The sequence below is a fragment of the Thamnophis sirtalis genome, unplaced genomic scaffold (assembly GCF_051295495.1).
Source record: "Thamnophis sirtalis isolate CommonGarterSnake01/CBP01778 unplaced genomic scaffold, rThaSir2_p1.2 scaffold_7, whole genome shotgun sequence".
Taxonomy (NCBI): domain Eukaryota; kingdom Metazoa; phylum Chordata; class Lepidosauria; order Squamata; family Natricidae; genus Thamnophis; species Thamnophis sirtalis.
The window spans coordinates 60,284,684-60,304,964 of NW_028261387.1; the positions used below are offsets into that span (position 1 = coordinate 60,284,684).

Genomic DNA, 20,281 nt, shown 5'->3' on the forward strand with positions numbered 1-20,281 from the left:
ACAAAATGTTTGAACTCAGAGGTAATAGGATTTTTCATCCAGATGTTAGAAAAACTGACATTTGTAGAACAAAGAAGTGCAACAGTACAAAAAGGCTTAGGAAACATGCTGTATTTCTTTTCTTGTTTTGAAACTATAATGTAAGCTGAAATAATATGGTCAGAGCTATCTCTCCTCCCCATAACTGACTAATGTTAAATAGCAATGTTATTTTTCTGGCTCCAGACGGCTCCATGGTTCCAACAGTTGATATACCAGATGCTCCAACCTAGTCAGGTGATTTCAGCCCCTCAGCCATAAGATCAAGCTCATAGCACAATGTTTCATAGCGGTAGGCCATCCGGATCTGCGCCACATTGGTCTTGGAGATGTTATTACCCTGTGGCCCATCTTCATGATAGTTCTTGCCCAAAATATGAAGCTTTTCCTGTCAAAGGTATGCAATGGGTTACACATGTATTCCAATCACTTTTTCCCTAATTCCTCTAATTAAAAAAGGAGCTTTTTTTTCTCCCTTTGATCAACCTTGTCATATTCTCAAGTATACAGCAACCTTATATACTCCTTTGAGATTTTCTAGTAAGCCTCATGGAAAGCCAGCTTGGTCTCAAAGGCAGCTGGATAACCTTGGACCAGTCACTTTCTCTCAACTCTAGGAAAGAGGCAATATCAAACCACTTCTGAAAACCTTGCCAAGAAAACAGCAGGACCTTCCCAGGCACTCTCCAAGAATCAGATACAATTGAATGGAAGAAGTATCATACCTCATGAGATAGGCCACACTGCAGGACACTGTTGCGTGCAATCTCACACATATCACAGGTGCTCAGCTTGAAGACTTGAGCAGCAATTGCATATTCTTCCATCAGAGGCTCCTGAGGAATAAAAAAGTGCTGAAAGGACAAATGCCAAACATGCAGCCATCCCTCTTGCCCACTTCTCAATCTATTTTTTATAAACAAATATCCATGGAAAGGAACTGGTTTCCTACCTTGGTGTAGTGGAATTGCATGGGATCATCAGTGGAGAGAGATACCATCAGTCCCTTCTGATGGAAATCAAGAAGTGGGTTTTTGGCATACTCTAGGAAGAGACTGTTGTTGCTGAGTGGGGACATGGCAATTGGGATTTGGGTTAAGAAGTAGAGATACTGCAGCACAGGACTCTGGGGAAAAATACAGTAGAACTGAATTAGTACAGTCATGAGTCGATTTCTAATTTCTTGTCTAAGAGGATATAGGTTTCAGGTTTGTTCTAAGAGAATAATGTTTCTATCCTTCTTACTTTATTCATTACTTGTCGTTCAGGACTTGGAAACATAAATTTTCCAATCATTTCAGTTATATTCCCTCTTAGAAATATATTATAGGATCTGAATACTAGAAACATCTAAACATTTAAGGAAGTCAGCTACACCATGTTTTCAAACCAAAGATGCCATTTTGGTGTATTACTATGCAGGAAAATCATATAAGCATCTAAAAAGGGTGGCTTATATCTGCTTTCTTCTTCTGAATGCTACAACTCACCTTCATCAGGTTCAAGCCATGAGAAATATTATCTGCAGTCATGAAGGCAACCAGGAGGTGGGTAAGAGAACCAGCTTCTCCACAGTGGGGACGGAATAGGAAAGTATTCATACCACGCTTCCTGGAAATAATAAGGCAGCCTTTATGCATACTGTACATCTTAGGTTAATTGGGATAGATAGGATCCAGCTAAGATTTTATTGGATACTAACACACACACACACTGATGTCCTTCCATTTCAAAGGCTTAGTAAGAGGGCAGCAGAATGCAATTGGACATCTAAATTTCAGGATAATTCAACAGTCTTGACCTTATCTACATTTGTTTGTTCTTCTGTAGTGGATTTGGAATGAAGACTCTTAAGAACTGGATCTGATGAAGGAATCTGATCAATTCAAATGCATTCTTTGGATTTTAGATTTTTGGATTTTATTGGAAATTTATATGCCGCCCTTTTCCCTGAGGGGACTCAGGGCGGCTTACAACAGTGAAGGGAAGGGAGTGCAAGACAAGACTTAAAAAGAAAAAAAAAATCGTGATTAAAAGAAAATTGATCATAAAAACACAACATTCACTCAACATTCGGGCGGGGTGAGAGTAATCCTATCCCCAGGCCTGACGGGATAGCCAGTTCTTAAGGGCTGTGCGGAAGGCCTGGACTGTGGTGAGGGTACGGATCTCCACGGGGAGGTTGTTCCATAATGTCAGAGCAGCAACTGAGAAGGCTCTCCTCCGCGTAGTCGCCAGTCGGCACTGACTGGCGGATGGAATTCGGAGGAGGCCTACTCTGTGCGATCTGATGGGACGCAGGGAGGTGATTGGCAGGAGGCGGTCTCTCAAATAGTCAGATCCACTACCATGGAGCGCTTTATAGGTGGTAAGTAAGACCTTGAAGTGCACCCGACGATCAACAGGTAGCCAGCGCAGCTCACGGAGGATTGGTGTTATATGGGCGAACCGTGGTGCGCCCATGATCACTCGCGCGGCCGCGTTCTGGACTAGCTGAAGTCGCCGGATGCTCTTCAAGGGCAGCCCCATGTAGAGCACATTGCAGTATTCCAGCCTAGAGATCACAAGGGCTCGAGTGACTGTTGTGAGAGCCTCCCGGTTCAGGTAGGGCCGCAACTGGCGCACCAGACGAACCTGGGCAAATGCCCCCCTGGTCACAGCCGACAAGTGGTGGTCAAAACTCAGCTGTGGGTCCAGGAGGACTCCCAAGTTGCGGACCCTATCTGAGGGGAATAAATTTTGTCCCCCCAGCCTGATTGGTGGAACGTTAGCCAAATTTTTGGGAGGAAAACACAACAGCCACTCGGTCTTTTCCGGGTTGAGTACCAGTTTGTTAGCTCTCATCCAGTCTTTAACAGCCTCAAGGCCCCGGTTCATCACGTCCACCGCTTCATTGAGTTGGCACGGGGCGGACAGATACAACTGGGTATCGTCCGCATACTGGTGGTATTTTATCCCGTGCCTTCGAATGATCTCACCCAGCGGTTTCATGTATATGTTAAATAGCAGGGGGGACAGAACCGAACCCTGCGGCACCCCATAGGTTAGGGGCCTCGGGGACGATCTCTCCCTCCCCACCAACACCGACTGCGACCTGTCCGAGAGGTAGGAGGAGAACCACTGTAAAACAGTGCCGCCCACCCCCACCTCCCGCAGTCGTCGCAGAAGGATACCATGGTCGATGGTATCGAAAGCCGCTGAGAGGTCGAGGAGAACCAGGATGGACGCATAGCCTCCATCTCTGGCTCTCCAGAGATCATCGGTCAATGCGACCAAAGCGGTTTCAGTGCTGTAATTCTTGAAAGACACTAAGCAATAATACATTTAACAGACTTAGTGGAAGGTTATCAGAATCATCAAACTTAAGGACATTGCTTGACTAAAGAATTAGTAAAGGGAATTTGAGTATCAAAGCATAAAATCAAAGGGTGATCCTTTGCAAGCTTAAGCCAGAACTCACCGTCGAAGATGATTCAGGACCAGAATGTTGGCATACATATAATACAAATAATATGTATAGGATGGATTCTTTTCATGGTTCCACTCCTCAGGCTTGGGACTCTTGGTAGAAAACATGTGCCCACTATGTTTGGACTCATCATCTACACTATCAAAACCTGTAACCTGCAAATAATAAGAAAACATTGTACAAGATGTACATTGTACAAGAAAACATTGTACAAGATCTTCATCCAGGATGCTAAAATCTCATAGTAGTGTAATATTGTTATTCTTAGGGCCAAGGCCCCAAATTTGATGAGTTGTGAACTTGCTTTAGTTAAGGATGTGCTGCCTGAGATTCAGACTTTCGATATAACACTATCCCTGGTCTCAGGCATGCAGTTTCAGAAAGCATGCCCAGTTTCCAACCATGGAATTAGGACCCTGTTCTTTGTTCTGGGCTTTCCATAGCAGGAAGTACTCACATAACGTAGGAAAACGCTCAGTTCCTTATTGTCTTGGGGATTGATTGTTGCTTGAAACACAGGCAGGAAAATGTTCTCCAGCATCTTCCCAAAGTGTGGTAGAAAGTTTTTTGCCCTAAAAACATCACTGAGGGAAGAGATAGAAAAGAGAATCAATTCAGCACAGCAGAAGCAAATGGGCTGAAAGACAATGTATAGTGAGGAGGCAAAACCTGCTGCCTCACGAAAGTCTTGGATGTATCCCTGCCCCCACAAGCTTCTCCAAAAGGCATTGTTTTTATTACAGATTGTGGTTAGATGCCACCAGATTCAACAGAAATTATACTCTGCAGTTTACAATAAAAACATAAAAACAAGTAATAAACACAAGCAATATAAAAATGGTAAACACTGTATATCACAGTGACCATTAATTCTTTAATGGCTCCCCAGAAGGGACTAGGGCTGTGATGGCAATCTATAATCCACCAAGTGCCCAATCTGCATGTGTGCATGCCCAAACTAAAAGGTACACATGCACAAATGTGCATGCATGCATAGACATGTGTGCATCTGCAGCAGAGACCCAAAGACCTGCTGGGCGGCGGGAGGCGGGGCATCCCAACACTGGCAGCGTGACAAGAGGTAGGCTCTTTTTCTTTTGTGAGCTTCTGTTTCATCGTTTGCAGGGAAACAGAAACTCAGGAAAGAAACGCCATGGAGATCTGACATGGGGAATGGCGCGCATGCCATCAGAGAGGGCACTGTGTGCCACCTCTGGCACGCTTGCCATAGGTTCGCCATCACGGGACTAGTGTGTCAGTGGTTAGGGTGTGAGAGTTGGGTTATGAGGGTTTAGGCTTAGATTTTGGAGGGAGATTGGATTATGGGATATGGTTGTCTGAACACTTCAAATTATCGCTCTATTTTTTTTCTTTTTTAAAACTGCAAAGCTGCCAGAGTCGTTCTGAAGTTAAGCAACCTCTAAATGTAATCCTCTTCCTCCTTCTCCAATGTTGTCATAATCGTCACCATAATTGCCATCTACTTTGAAGATGGAGAGTGTCCTACAACATGGTTGCAACATAAAAATATTGCTTGCAAGTCCCAGCCTCTTTTACTTCTCCTAAGTGACTATTAGAAGGTGACTATTAAAAGATATTGGTAATAGCCTTAGAAAACTTTAAAAAAAAAAAGAATTAGATTCAAGGCTACAGCCTTGGAGTAACAGTCAAGATTTTCCATCTCACACTTTCCCTTAGTTATGAGAAATACATTGGGAGCTAGAGTTTCCTTGGCATCCTGAGAATGGCAATAACCAGCAAGCAGCTGTCAGGTTTCGCATACAGCTGAGCAGTAAATCTTTGCTCTCCAGACACTGAAGCCCTTATTCAGAAATTGATTTACTTGGTACAAGTCTTTCAGATCTGATCCTTCTTGATTAGTCTCATTATTTCAAACAAGAATGAAGCCATACATACCCAGATTTCTCCATGGTATAAATGGAAACCAAAAGCCTTATATAAATGTGCCAGAATTCAGATTTTATTTTTTACCCTCCAGATCTTCTAAGTCAACAGATACTTGACTGACCTATTAAGGGTCATGAAAAATTCCTGATATATAATAGTTCTATCATTCTAGCTGGGAATGTTGTCTCACCAGTTTCATTCCTTGTGTCACCTAGCAAGGGCATGAAAAAGCCCTCAGAAAGGGTGAGGGAAAAAGGTAGCAGAATTAAACCCAGGAGAAATCAGACAATGTGTACTATATGTGCGTGTATTACATTTTAACTTTATTTTCTGTTTCTTCTAAGCTGCTTTGGAATTGGTTTAAAATTCAAATCAGGAACTCAATAATGACTTACTAAATTCTGGGTACCTGGATCATCCATCTCATATTGGGCGAATATACACGATGTTTGGTGAACCATTTAGCTAATTTGGGCCATTCTTCTGGTGAGCATCCATAGATGGAAAGTCGTGGTTCTGCATATTGGTATTTGGCATCCTCTAGATCAGAGCCAACTTCCTGATAAATCAGAATTAACAGATAAATCAATCTGCTTCCAGTAGAGTTCTTCATGCTCAAATTCAGACTCAAAATATATGTATATACATCATACTATCTAACCTTAATGATGGTAGCAAAATACTCGCCATCGATGACATTTTCAGTCTTCAGGTAGAGATCACGCAATTCACTGGCTCCTACTGGGTTATACTTGGCATTGAACTTATCAAAGCGTTGGAAGGTCTGGCGGCCCTGCAGCATAAAGGAATAGTCGGGCACAAAGCCAAAAATGCTGAATTAACATTAAGAGTTGCACCATTTGTATGATTTGCCCTTAGTCAAGTAATAGAAATAGAGAGAACTTACTGCATGCACATCAAGTGAATCCACAGTCAGATCAGAGGGGTGAAGATTGAGCTTCTCAAAGAGCTGCCTCAGTGTCAGTGTTTCATCCTTGGATTTGTATACCACCCTTTCAGCATCTATCCGGTATGACTTCTTAATAAATCGTAATAGATGCTTTTGATTCATGCAAGCTGCAGCATGGATATGTGTATCTACCTGTTAGAGAAGCCAAAAGTCAGTTGGGAAGAATATGGTGGTTACTGTTGGGAATCCCTCCCACAGCACCCATCATAAAAAAGATATATGATTAGATCAGCCTACTCTTTTCTGGTGCATCTCAGTTATAAAAACTACAACCCCCAGAATTCTTAGTAAATGATAATAAGGGAGCCCTTCAATTCTGTGCATTAAAATCACACCAATTCCATTTAGAAAATTGATGTGTAAAAAATAGAATATGTGCAACAAATGAAATAATTTGACACTTAAGTTTAGCACATCCTACCTTCCTTATTTTTGAAAGAGGATTTTGAAAGGAATGGAAGAGGAAGAGGTAGACTTTTAGAAGCAGGAAAGAAATGAATCTCGGGGATCAGAGCTTTTGATCTGTGTTTTTGCAAGCAGGAATAAGCAATACTGTCTTTGATGGGTTAACATTTTGCTCATTTGTTCACACATGTATGTTTCCAAAAATCGTGCAAAAGTGAGATGATTGCTATGTCTGAAATAATTTCTGTAACTTCTATATTTAAGTGCAAATGTAACAATGTAAAAGTCATTGTGAGGAATCTCTCCAATTTCTTTATTTGACATTATGCTTTCTGATAAGGAGATAATGTATAGCCAAATCTCTCACCTTCCGACAATTATAGAAGTCCCGATGGGGATTGTTTTTCAGCTCCTTCAATTCTTCCATCTCATTTAACATCTCATGTACATTGAACTTGGAGGAGAGGAAACGAAGTCTTCGGTGGGTATAGGTTTTACTGCAACAGAGACCACATATTTGCTCATAAGTGTCCCATAGAGTTAGGAAAAAACCATAGATGTAAGAGTAAGAAAGCGTTTAGCAGCATCACCACCATCTGCCAGGCAGGATGGTTCCCACTATTGTAAGCTTAATAAAAGACAGCTTAATGAAGCTCACATTTAAAATTGAACAGAGATAGTCGGCTCATACTTGTTATCAAGTAGGACAACTTGGCTCTTGTTTCCTGTGTCTACAGGAAAGACACTTCTATTATACAACTGCTGCATTCAGCTATAGATCTCAAATAGGGCAGTGACTGTGAAATTCTGGGAATTGGAGGTTACATGTCTTAAACTTCCAGGGCTGAAAAACACTAAACACTAATATAGGAAATTGGTGGTGGTTGGTTTACCATTACTTCTTTTAATTGTATAAACTCACTTTTGGGAGATTTTGCACTTAGCATTCTTAAGATGGCTCAGTTTCTATGTCAATGATCCATACCACAAGTAAGCATTTGTGGGAAAGACTATTTTTGGTGGAGCTTTCAGAGCTCCCTGATCATGACTGTTGAAAATTAACAGCACAGCTTCCTAGTCTTTTCAGAAGGGAAATACAAGGAAACCAAGCAATTTTCTATTGAAAACTCTTTAAAACCTACTGAAGTTATCTTTTCTCTCTGATATGTATTATGACTCCATCTACTTTGCGATACTCAGTACCCCCAAAAAGGTTAAAAGCTGCTTTTCTCCACCTCAATGTCAACAGTTCCTGCTTCAAGACACTTACACAGGCCCCTTTGCTATAAGGGCAAGCAGGAAGTTCATGTCATCAACAAAGACCTCCAGGTTAGGATAGGACAGGTCCATGGGCTCAGCCCTGGCAGCAGATTTTTTGTCAGCATAGACATATATCACCCCTTCCTTCATTTCTGTATGGTAGTTCAGATTCTCAGGAAGATTATCAGATCGCCAAAGAGCTTCACTATCCTTCACTGGTGAAGTAAACACTAAAATCAAGCAAAGAAACACTCAAGTGAGGCATGCAAATAAATTCTACAAATCTGTGGAATCATTAGAAAATAACTTGATATTGGGGGGGGGAGTTCCTCCCCCACACACCCTGAGTGATGCTTTCCTTGGTTGCCAAAGGTAAGAACTTTTGCTGAGATTCTTTCTTTTTACCTCTTTAATTTTGGTTATTTGACCAAAAGACTTCTCCTTACATTGCTCCTGTTTTTCTCTTTATTGTTTCTTGTAGAACTATCGTATCACATGCTCACAGTTTGTTCCTATTAAATTATCTTACCGCAAAAAAAAAAAATCTACCACATGCTAACAATGCCCATATTTGTTCTACCCTCCCCCTTCTCCCTCCCTCCCTCTCTCTCTCTCTCTCTCTCTCTCTCTCTCTCTCTCACACACACACACACACACACACACACACACGTAAGCAAATGAGGTTGGAATAGGTTTTCTGAGTGTTGCATTTGGTTCTGGGGCCTGAGTTTGTCAATACCTGTATTGTGACTATTCTAAAAGGGAGAAGGAGATTAAACTCTGTTATCATTCAGGAACTTTGTATATTTTTCTAGTGCTGTTGGACATTCAAAGTTTTGTCAGTTTGCTTACACAAGAGAAAAATTCTGTCCAAACAATTAAAGTTTGAATTACATGCAATTGGTAGGGAACATTTCAGTTCAGGGGTATACCACTTCTTTTTCATGTACTATAGAAGGATATAGCTTCAATCCTCAATATCATCAGTATATAGAATAATGAGATATCAGCATTTCCCCTTTGCATTAACAATAAACCCAGGGCTGCCTTAGCAGAAGGTCTCTGACTATCTGCCTACCTAAGATAGCAAAGTTAGGCATGCTTTAACAGAAGATATTTGCTCAGTCAAAGATGACATGAGAATCAGACTTTGGTAATTCCCTCAGGAAAGTTCCTCTCTTCCACTTTTGTAATTGATAGACTGGTCACACAGGGCCTGGCAGAAAGCACATCTCACTAAGACAGTGACACAAGACACAAATATCTGTATCTTTAGTGCTCAATCTTTGCAGTAATTTTTTGTTAGTATTGAGGATCAGATTCCATAATCACTTGGTATTTCTGCTTTGGAAAACACTTGTAGGGGAAACTGACTGGGCTCCCTCAAGAATTGTTCATCCTAATGGCAACTCAGTTTATCGTGCATGAACAGCCCAAGTAGCCTTCTTTTCAAGCATAGCTATATTTTCTATGTACTCTCAGCAAAGCTTGCCAATAAGAAGTTTATTCATAAGTTACCTGGCCACATCTCTTCATTGGGCTTCCATACTTCATTTTCAATTGTGCGTAAGAACTGGGAAGGAGTCTTAGGGAATCGCTGATAAGATTTCATCATATTCTTTTCTCGGATGCATACGGCACGATACAGACCCTGGCAGACTAATTCAAAGTCCTCCACAGATACCTACAATGTAACATATGTTAAGATTCCTAATTCCAGATAGTTCATAATCATAAGAGCATAAAACACAAGAATGGCTGAAAACTACAATAGTCTTTTATGGGATCTATATGCATTGTGCTATTGAAGTAATAACTGTAAGGATGGAGTAGATCCAATAAGATCATTTGGTAAGTCTTATCATGGAAAAAGAGAGAGAGAGAGAGGGAGGGAGGGAGGGAGGGAGGGAGGGGAGAGAGAGAAAGAGAGAAAGTTGGAGAGAGAGATTGTGTGTGTCTCCCATTACTTAGCAACCTGTAAGTCCTTACAAACCTTAATAGGGACAACCTGCCAAATTTGGAGTCACCCAGTGGGTGGAACACAGAAAATATGAGGTATTAAAGAAAAGGAGAGATTCTAACAAAAGTTTTAAGAAGGTGAATTGTTTTGCTTTTAATCTTGAAGCCTGGCTTTGAGATTATTATATTCATAATGAAAAGGAGGCAATATGTCTTGCAAATAAATATTATAGCAGCAGCCATCTTCTGCAATGAACCATCATCTGAGACAGCAATCAAAGGAAATCAAAAGATGTGATAAGATGCCAAAAGAAGCACTTCTAAGCATCTAAATGATTTTTCATTTTTATTTCTTTTGATTCACTAAATCTCTTTTATGACAAATTTGTCTTGGATTCAGATTATGTCATTCATAATACAGTTGTTGCTGATAATTAAAGTAAATAGAATTTATCATTAAAAAAGTCTTAGCATTTTTTCTCCCCCACTCCATTTCTGGATTATATCCTTTGAGACTCAGAATATGGAATAAGGATTGGCAACAAGCAACAGTAAGATACTCAGGATTTTGTTATGTTATTGTAGACTGCAGTCTCTCCATTTAGTCAGAGATGGTATAGTTTCAATTATACTTTCAAATATTTTATAGTTATATTATATGCTTGGGACAAAACTTTATCTCAGGATATACATTGGCCTCATACAGTAGTTCCTATGTCACAGGTTCCTATTCTGTCCATACCATTCTGCAGCTCTATTGCTAGTGTACCGGTATTGACATAAGACAAAGTGTTTGATGCATATTTGAAAATATGTATTTCCCCATATGTACTTTGTGTAAATCAATAATAAGCAAGATTTCTTATTTGCAAGATCTATTTTGCAATAGGGGCCTATAACACTTAACTTTTCCTTTGTTTGTCATTTTTGCTAGACAGTATAATAGTCCTCTTATTATACTTATTATCTTCTGCTTGCTGTATAAGATAGTACAGTAAAATGTTACCAAATAGAAATTAGGTTTTACACAATTCCAGTTGAAAAGTCATCAATGATACAGTCACATCTGAACCATCTGAATGGTGGAAAGAAGTGACAAAAGATGGCTAAGACAGACAAAGCTCAGGATCTTTAGCTACTGACCCCTGCAGCATAATCCCCTGTGATCTGCACACGCTGAAATTTGGGTACATCTTCATACATAGCAGTAGTAGAGATGACCTCATCTAAAGTGGACAGTTTTGTTGAAGAGTGTGCAGCAATAGGAACAACCAATGCAATGGTTTTCAGCCGCAAAAGCGTCTTCTTCCTGGAGGACAGTAAAAGGAATGGAACACAAGCTCAAACTCTGTTCATATTTTGGCAACAGTTTAGTTCAGCTCATGATATATTTACCATATACTGTATATCATTCCTTGTTCTGTACATTTGCAGTATGTTCAATTGTTAGGAGTAGAGGAATATGAATTGATCAGTATGCATATGCCTTTAAATGGATCTAGGATGTTTTGGATTTTGTTTGCATCTTCAGTCATTCTTCCTATCCATTCATTCATTCATTAGATTTTTTCACTGCCTCAATCTAGCAGGGCTCTAAGCAATTCAAATATTAACACTATAAAAACAATATCTAGTTAATAACTGTATTTTTAGATCCTCAGACCTACAGGCCAATTGTTAAAGAACCAGGTCTTCCAGAAAAGCCAGATCTTAACAAATCTCAGAAAGGCCATGGGAATACAAACTAACCTTACCTCTGAAGACAGGCTGTTCCAGAGAATGTAGTGGAAATACATACAGGACTATCTAAACATTTTGATAATATCTAACCCTGATTCTCTCTAGCACCGTGATGGTGAACCTATGGCACGTGTGCCACAGATGACACATGGAGCCATTTGTTAGGTCACATGAGGTGTTGCCCTGTCAGCTCCAGCACGCATGTGAGTGCTGGCCGGCTGAATTTGGCCTTCTTTTAAGGCTGTTTTTTGCCCTCCGGAGGCTTCCTCGGGAACGGACTTCCCATTTGCTCGAAGAGCCAAGTCCAAATCCCTCCAGAAATCCTTAATAAAAGTAACAAATATAGTTTCCATCCTATATCCAGACCTGAATCCTGATATCATGGATACAAATAATCCATTTCTTCCACAATATTGTTAACGGCTGCCACACTACTATTTCAAATATCTTTCCACATAATATATTTATTTATTTATTAAGGCAAAGGTAAAGGCTCCCCTTGCACATATGTGCTAGTCATTCCTGACTAAAGGGGGCGATGCTTTGGCGTTTCAAAGCCAAAGAGCAAGCACTATCCGAAGATGTCTCCGTGGTCATGTGGCTGGCATGACTAAACACTGAAGGTATACAGAGTACTGTTACCTTCCCACTAAAGGTGGTTCCTATTTTTCTGCTTGCATTTTTTATGTGCTTTCGAACTGCTAGATTGGCAGAAGCTGGGACAAGTAATGGGAGCTCACTCTGTTATGTGGAGCTAGGGATTCGAACTGTTGAACTGCCAACCTTCTGATTGATAAGCTCAACATCTGAGCTACTGAGTCACCGCGTCCTTACTTTTATTATACATTTTTATTATAAATAATAAAAAAAAATATTTATTACATTTAAAATAAAGATATAGGATTGTCTTTCAATTTTAGATTTAAGGCCCTTTCTCCCTTGAGAAAGGCAAATGAGTATCTCTTCCCAGGCTATTGGCACTTCCCACTTGATCATAGTCATGATCCTCTCTCTTATTACTTTAAGAGAAGGAGTCAAGTCCACATGTGGCAGAGTTAACTCACAAAAAATCCAGTCCACTTATTTGAGGTCTACAGCTCAAAAACTGCATTTTCATTCATTATAAAATATAAGGCAAAATCTATCATTCCTGTAATTCCAGCTAACTATCTATCTTATTTTGAAAGCCTTTACTTTTCAAAGTCAACCAGACAGAAATATCCTGCAGTTGGTATATTAGGCTACACATTTTGAAACGAAGACTTCTCTGTCACATTTGCATTAGTGACAGCTTATATAGTGCCCCATACATGTAAACCCTCCTAGTCTTGAAAGTCTTTTCCAAGCAGGAATCCACTTTGCTTATCCGACCGAGTATGTAAGTGTATCTATATAACATGCATTTATTAATAAGGGTAACATAAAACCCACATAATTCCTTCTTCAGTCATATTTTATGACTGGTGATTTCCAAGCTTTCCTGGCTGGTGAAATATTTGGAATGGTGAGTATAGTGTTGCTGAACTTCCCTATTGATACAGGACAGGAAGAGATAGATGAAATGTTATTTACCATTTTGCTTAGCAGCCCACTCTAGTCCTTCTTCGTAGGATGCTCCCTAATAGATCTTTGCTTCCCTTTGTTCCTCCTCTTATTTAGATGTTACATGTCCACCCTTTCAAACAAAACTCTGCCTTTCATTTTTCTTTTGTAAAAACATACATGGATTTTACATGGATTTTATGGAGTTAGATATAAAGTTGCTACAGTTTCGTGTCAGTTTCTCTCTTAAAATAATTAGGTAGGGTTCAAAACATGATAGGTATGGAGAAAGGTGGCTATAGGCTGGCACTGGCACCGTAGTAGAGGCCTTAGCCTTATAATGTCACTTATCCAAACTTTCAGAAGAGATGGCCAATACTCACTCTTTATCAGAAACACTTGTGTTCTCCTGCTTGATCATGTGGTCTTGCATTTCGTGATGTGAGATGGGACAGATATCTGCCACATCAAAAGGAGAGATTTCATGCCGTTCTCCTTCATCCTTCACCTCTGAGGCAAAGACCATCTCTGCAAAGGAGCGCATGGCATCGTCTGTTTCTGTGGGAGAAAGGCACAGATCCACTAGATCCAACAGAAAGGTCCGTATTAACTTTGTATACATCCTGAGAAGAGATCAACCTCTCAAGTTGTAGTACTAAGAAAAAAGTATGGAAGTAGTGACCCATCTGGAAAAAATGTATTGGTTATAAGGAGAACACGGCAAAAGAAGGCTGCAATAATCTGTGGGATATAATGTTGCTAGTGTTACAGAGTCCATGTTGCTTGGCCCTCACACTAAAGAAATGGAGGTATGGGAAGCATTTCAAAAGGGACCCTTCTTAGTTCCTTGGAAAGTAAAGACAAGGAGGGAGAGATTTATTTTCAGACTTGCAAGATTCTGTTAATATAACCGTATAGTAGATTTTGAACAGTCACTAAATGTCGCAGTCGTTACCTGTACATAAAGCATTACAAAGAAAAGTTGCATTTCTCTTTTATTGATTATAGTTGATGAGATGGAGTGATATGGGAGCAGGTGGGGAGAAAACTGCTGAAACAGACAGTGATTAAGAAATAAAAACAAGAGGGAATTAAAAGATCAAAATGCAAAAAATTGAAATAATTCCAACAATGCCATCTCCTGGCTATGTAGGGTAGATTCATGGTGAAAAAAACACTCTTAGAAGAGATGAAATCAATCTTATTTTAAAAAAATATAATGTACTGTAACTCTTCCCTTTTTTAGCTTTAAGATTAAAATGCAAATATTCAGCATAGAAGATAAATTATAGAATTTCCTGTATTATTTATTTATATTTATTTATTTATATCCTGCCTTTATTATTTTTACAAATAACTCACGATGGCAAACATACCTTCCTCCTATTTTCCCCATGACAACAATCCTCTCTCAGATGGGCTAAGAGAGGGTGACTGGTCCAAAGTTACCCAGCTGGCTTTCCTGGGTAAGCAAGTCTCCCGGTTTCTAGCCTGGTACCACTTATGTCAGTAATGGCAACCCTTTTCGGCACTGAGTGCTGAAAAGATCATGCGGAAATGTTGCACATGCACACTCGTCAGGGCTCAGAAAAGCCAAACTTCCAGGTTCTAGAGCATATGCGTGCCCGAAAATCAGCTGGCTGGTACGCATGCACAAAGCGGGTTTTTGGCACTGCTGCACGTGCAAAGGGATCATGCTCTGGAAAAGCCAAACTTCCTGGTTCTGGCATGCATACACATCCGAAAATTAGCTGGCTGGCATGCATGCACACACTGATTTTTGGGCCTCCCACATATGCAAAGGACAGCTGATTGTCATGAGTGCCAGAAACCCAGAAGCCAAATAGGCAAAGGCTGCGCGTGCCGAGCAACAAGGCTTCATGTGTCACTTTGGGCACACGTGCCATAGGTTTGCCATCACGGACTTATGTCATTTGAGAAATTAGCCAAAAAAAGAAACATCTAAAAGAAAATATAATATAAAGTTTCTCAATCTTGGCAATTTAAGATGTATGAATTCAACCTCAGAAGTTCCCAGTCAGCATACTTGGGAACAAATTATTATACAGTAAGTCTTCAATTTTCAACCTGTATTGAAATGACCATTTGTAGTAATGACAGCCTCAAAAAAGGTGTTTAATTGCCCATAATGCACTTCCGGTTCATACCACCACTACCCCCCTGGTCACATCACTGCATTTTAGGCCCTTGGCAGCCTGTTCATACTTATGCCTAGTTGTCAAGCACCCCATGATCATGCGATTGCCATTTGCAATCTTTATTGTCTACTTTCTAGAATGAAAGGTTGTAAGCTGAGAGGACAGAGGGAAAGTCTGTCCAGCCACCCAGGGGCCCTCAGGTAGCTCCAGAGGATACCATGCCTAAAGCTGTCATGGCCCTGGGAGTTTTCAGCTTATTCCCCACCTACCCATGCATGGGAGCCTGTACATGGTTCCAGGACCTACCAGCAACACACAAAGCAGCCATGGCTTTGGTTATCTTTGGCCATGACCTTAGCCAGGAGACCTTAGCCAGTTCCAGAATCCAGCAGCATACAATTTCCTTTTCTGTTTTTCTGCAGCTTCTGAGAGGCATGCATAGGCAATACAAGGGTGGCCTTCCTGCAAGACTATTCTACAAGTGGGTACCATTCTTCCCATATTAAAACAAAGCCTCCTAAAGGGCTGAAACTGAAAGCCTCCAGGCCCCCAGCAACTTCATGCATGCTGGTAGAGCCTGGAGTGGGCTGAGAACTCCCATTTGTGACTGGGTGGGAAACAGGCTGTTCCCTTCTCGCCTGCATCATGTTTCCATGTGCCAGTGAGCCCTGGACCTCCCCCTGAGACTTCGCTTAACAACTGCAATTGGTTGAGCCAGGAGTCATTGATTGCAGTCATTGAGCTAAGTGGTTGTATGATCTTCACTTAATTACTGAGATTGTGGAACCAACTGTCTGTGTTCTAAAGAAAAACTGTATCTTCATAAACATAGCTGGAGATCTGACTGAAGGCTGACATAAAATAATTCCATATATTGCACAAATACATTAAAAATGACTTTTAGCACAGCATATCACATCAAACGGAAATAAAGTACTTAATGCAACTTCCTGATTGTACATTGTTCCTATGACTATGAAAATAGACATTCCCTGAAACAATTGTTCTTTTCCAGTTACCTGGATTTCTCCAGTTTTTTGAAAACTGCAATTCATTCTTCAGAAGTTGATGCGATAGGGAAAGGGGGGGGGGACAACAGGTGTTTTTACAGGCCTGTCTCCGTGAGCTTCTGCCAAATTCTACCAGCACAGGGAAGGGCTGAACTGTGTACATTCATAAAGCCATATCTCAAACACAGGGGGATGTACAGTATTGTAGCCTGTGGTCTGCATTCACAACACATACAAATCAGGGGTGGGTTCTAGCCGGCATTACTGCCAGTTCACTCGGGCACGCGCATGTGCAGTTCAATGGAAATTGTTCTGTGCATGTAAGAACTCAAACAAAAGATGGTGGCGGTGACAGCGGTGACCAGGGAAATGGTTCAGGGGCATAGCCAGCCTGGGTCGCTGACGGTTCTGCAACCCAGGCCGGCATACCACTACTGGTTTGGCCAAACTGGGCCAAACTGGTAGGAACCCACCTCTGATACAAATGATTGCCAATGTATTGCACAACAATAAACTACGACTAATATTACCATTTTTACAGTAGAGGTCAAGTAATAATCAGATGGGTATCTGATCTGTTGATAGGAATTGGAAGAAGTAAGGATGTGATAATGCTTTGGAAAGAGATGGGCAGGTGAAATAAGCAAGATAAGCATAAAATGTCATGATGATTAAAGAGGTATGCTGTGGATGAGGTTAGTGACAGCTGTGTGCAATGCCAGTGACACTGTATATTGGGAATGGGCTAGAAAAATGAAGCCCTCTCAACTTGAGGACACAGAATAGAAGATGGTAAGAGGAACAGTCCTGTTCTGGATTCTTACCTCCTGCTTAGAGCTTTCTTTCCATGTAGAGTTACCAACTGATGATACAGACAGTTGAAAAAGAGAACAAATGTATGGGTATCAGGGAAGTCTCACTAACTTTTTAGCTTCCTTGGCATCCATGTTAAAAATTACAGCAAAAATGCAAAAAAAAAAAAGTACCTAAGTCTACATGTGTATGAAATTAGTTTTTCCAGCATCAAAAGACTGATTTTTTCAATTGCATTTCCCCCAACCAATCGTTATTTTCAATACCATATGATGGCAAAAACATAACATTGTCCACCATGCAGTTTTCAAATTTCACAATAGAAACATATGATGAATCATGTGATCAACGGACTGCATGGTCATGGATTTAAAGGGGCTAAACTGAAGGTAATTGCTGGAATCAGGAAATAAATTAAAGAATGTAAATGAAAGCTGATGACGCTATTAACAGATGAGAAAAAGGAAGTAGTATTTTGAATTGCTACTGTTGTGAAAAATGTCCCTAAACCTCACAAATAAGACAATGAAAAAGCCGAGCAAGATTTATTTTAAGCTTTTGCCTGCCAAGCAGAAGACATGAAGACAAAAAGGGCCTTCCTTTGTCCGGACATCTGGTAACCCGATTTTGTTGTTGCCACAGCCACATTCTACAAAGACAGAGAAGCCCTCTTCTTCCTTGCAGCACCAAATCCTTGCATATAGTGATGCTGAACAGAGTGACTTATATTTAGCTCTGTACCCAGCAGTAGCCAGCTATCTAGACAGTTTTCTCACCAGGACAAATTGTGCCAGTGATGCAATTGAAAAAAGAGATTTATGACCAAACGTCAAACTTTTGGCGTGTATTTACAAGCGTTGCAGCATCCTGGAGTCATGTGATTGCCATTTACAACCTTCTCTGATGGCTTCTGACAAGCAAAGTAACGGGGGAAGCTGGATTAGCTTAATAAAAATGTGATTCACTTAACAACCATGGCTAAAAGATTGTAAAATTGGATTTGATTCACTTAACAACCTCATTGCTTAGCGATGGAAGTTCCAGACTCTATTGTGGTTATATGTCAAGGACTACCTGTATTTCAAATATTGACTCCTTGACAATACTTATGTTTCTTCAATACATTTCAGAATGAAACATTTGAGAGATGTCTCATTCTTGCATGTACAGTTGTAATTTTCAGTAGACAAATATCCGAAAAGCTGTGGCTTAAGCTTTCTGCATATTTTTTATGAACTGTTCAACAGGGAGAAAGAAAGAATATTAAGTGAATGAAGGCAAATAAATGTGTCCCATGATAATGTTGCAGATTCTAATCTGGGTTGGTGACCAGGACCAATGGTTTAGTCTTCGGCTCCGGCACATTCTGGTGAGATGGAATGTCAGTTCCCTGAGGATGGGCTCCAGCATGAGTCTGAAAGCTTGGAAGACTAAACCTCTGGTCCTGGTCACTGACCCAGATTGGATCCTGCATTAAGAAAGCGTCGAGGGACATTGACTCCACAAGGGACATTGACTCCACAAGAAAAATTTAAATGTTTCTCAAAGATTCAGTCTGGGCATGCATAAATCTGAGAGTCACATCACCAACAGTACTTTCCACACATTCTTCCAATATAGATCAAAAGGTGTGGCTTAATCTTTACATATTCATAAATATGCACAGACCCTAAGACATCAATCCAAAGCTCTTACACGAGCTGAATCTCCTGCCTTCAAAGATAAGTGTGCAGAGAAAACCAATGAAGTAGATATGAATATTTTCTTAGTAAAATTAGAAATGTGCACAGTTCACATATACTGTATTTCCATGTACTACATGCTCTGTAAACAAGTTAGTAAATTTGCAATGTCTATTAATTCTTTTGAGAGAATGTTAATATTTTAATAATCGCCTCTAAACAAAACAGTTATTCTTAACAAATAGTGGTATATTTATTATCTCTCTCTCTCTCTGTTCCCCCGCCATTCTTTTTCTCAGCTTCCTAACCAGAGGTGGGTTGCCAATTTTTCTATTATTGGTTTGGGCGCGCTCATGCACGCTCGTCACACTTCTGTGCATGCACAGAAGCTTCTGGGCGGGGTGGGCAGAGCCTCCTGCCACTGCTATTACTGGTTCGCCCAATCCGGGCCGAACCAGGAGCAACCCACCTCTGTTCCTAGCTGCACTGAGTTCCAGGTTCATAATAGCTTTCTGAGTAAACTCCTGTAATTCTAGTTGGCATCGGTTGACACATTTAATTTGCCCTCAGTTTACCACCTTATCCACTACCTTACCAGTTTCTGCTCAGGAATGGGAGTGGAGTAGGTTTTGCTGAACTGAGTTTACAGTATCTTCCACCTTGTTTCACACCTTAGGTATAACAACTACTTGCTTTCTATTCTACCAAAGAACTCATTTGGAGGAAAATTAAAAGGCTTACCAACTCCTCATTCAAATTCTTTTTACCCCAGTACGATACTTAGTTTAAAAAAAAATAGAAAATAGCTTTTATAGATACAAGGTAATGTAAATAAATTGAAATCAAGTCTACCTATCAACCTACTGAGTATAGACCTACCTGGAACTTTCACGTGCGGCATTTTCCTACTACCTCAGTAAAGTTTTCAGGAACTTTGGTTTTCAGGAGTTTTGGAATAGGCAAGTGGAAGAGTGAAGGTTCGCAGCGAGCCAGCATTCATTTTATTATTTATCTGTGCTCTTGTAACCCAACTCCTCTTCTCTAAAAGGAATGAACAAGTAAGCAATGGACTATTTAAAGCTGCAGTCAAACTAACTTTTCACTGCAACCAATGATGCTGTGGACTTATAAATCATCACAAATAAAATACTATGGACGGCATCCTATGTAGGGCTCTGGCTGGTATCAATGGGTCCTCATTTTCTCCTTAACATTTAGCTCTCTCTCTTTTTAGAGGAGTGCACTAATCTGAATGTGTGCCTGACTATCTTGGCTATGTACCCCATTTAGCAATTTTTGAACCAAACAATAAGATATTATTATAA

General features: G+C 40.4%; 1 protein-coding gene across 1 annotated transcript; it reads right to left on the reverse strand.

The window, feature by feature from the left end:
- Positions 1 to 102: 102 nt before the first annotated feature.
- On the reverse strand, positions 103 to 19,980 carry AMPD1 (adenosine monophosphate deaminase 1). Its single transcript, XM_087720169.1, has 15 exons — positions 19,836 to 19,980; positions 13,676 to 13,850; positions 11,154 to 11,319; positions 9,570 to 9,735; positions 8,062 to 8,281; positions 7,159 to 7,288; positions 6,324 to 6,518; positions 6,078 to 6,209; positions 5,812 to 5,975; positions 3,966 to 4,092; positions 3,500 to 3,663; positions 1,530 to 1,650; positions 992 to 1,165; positions 765 to 875; positions 103 to 427 (listed from the first exon to the last, which is right to left on the reverse strand). Exons 1-15 carry the CDS (start codon positions 19,855 to 19,857, stop codon positions 269 to 271), a joined length of 2,226 nt encoding a protein of 741 aa, XP_087576295.1. The 5' UTR covers positions 19,858 to 19,980; the 3' UTR covers positions 103 to 268.
- Between the last annotated feature and the right edge of the window lie 301 nt (positions 19,981 to 20,281).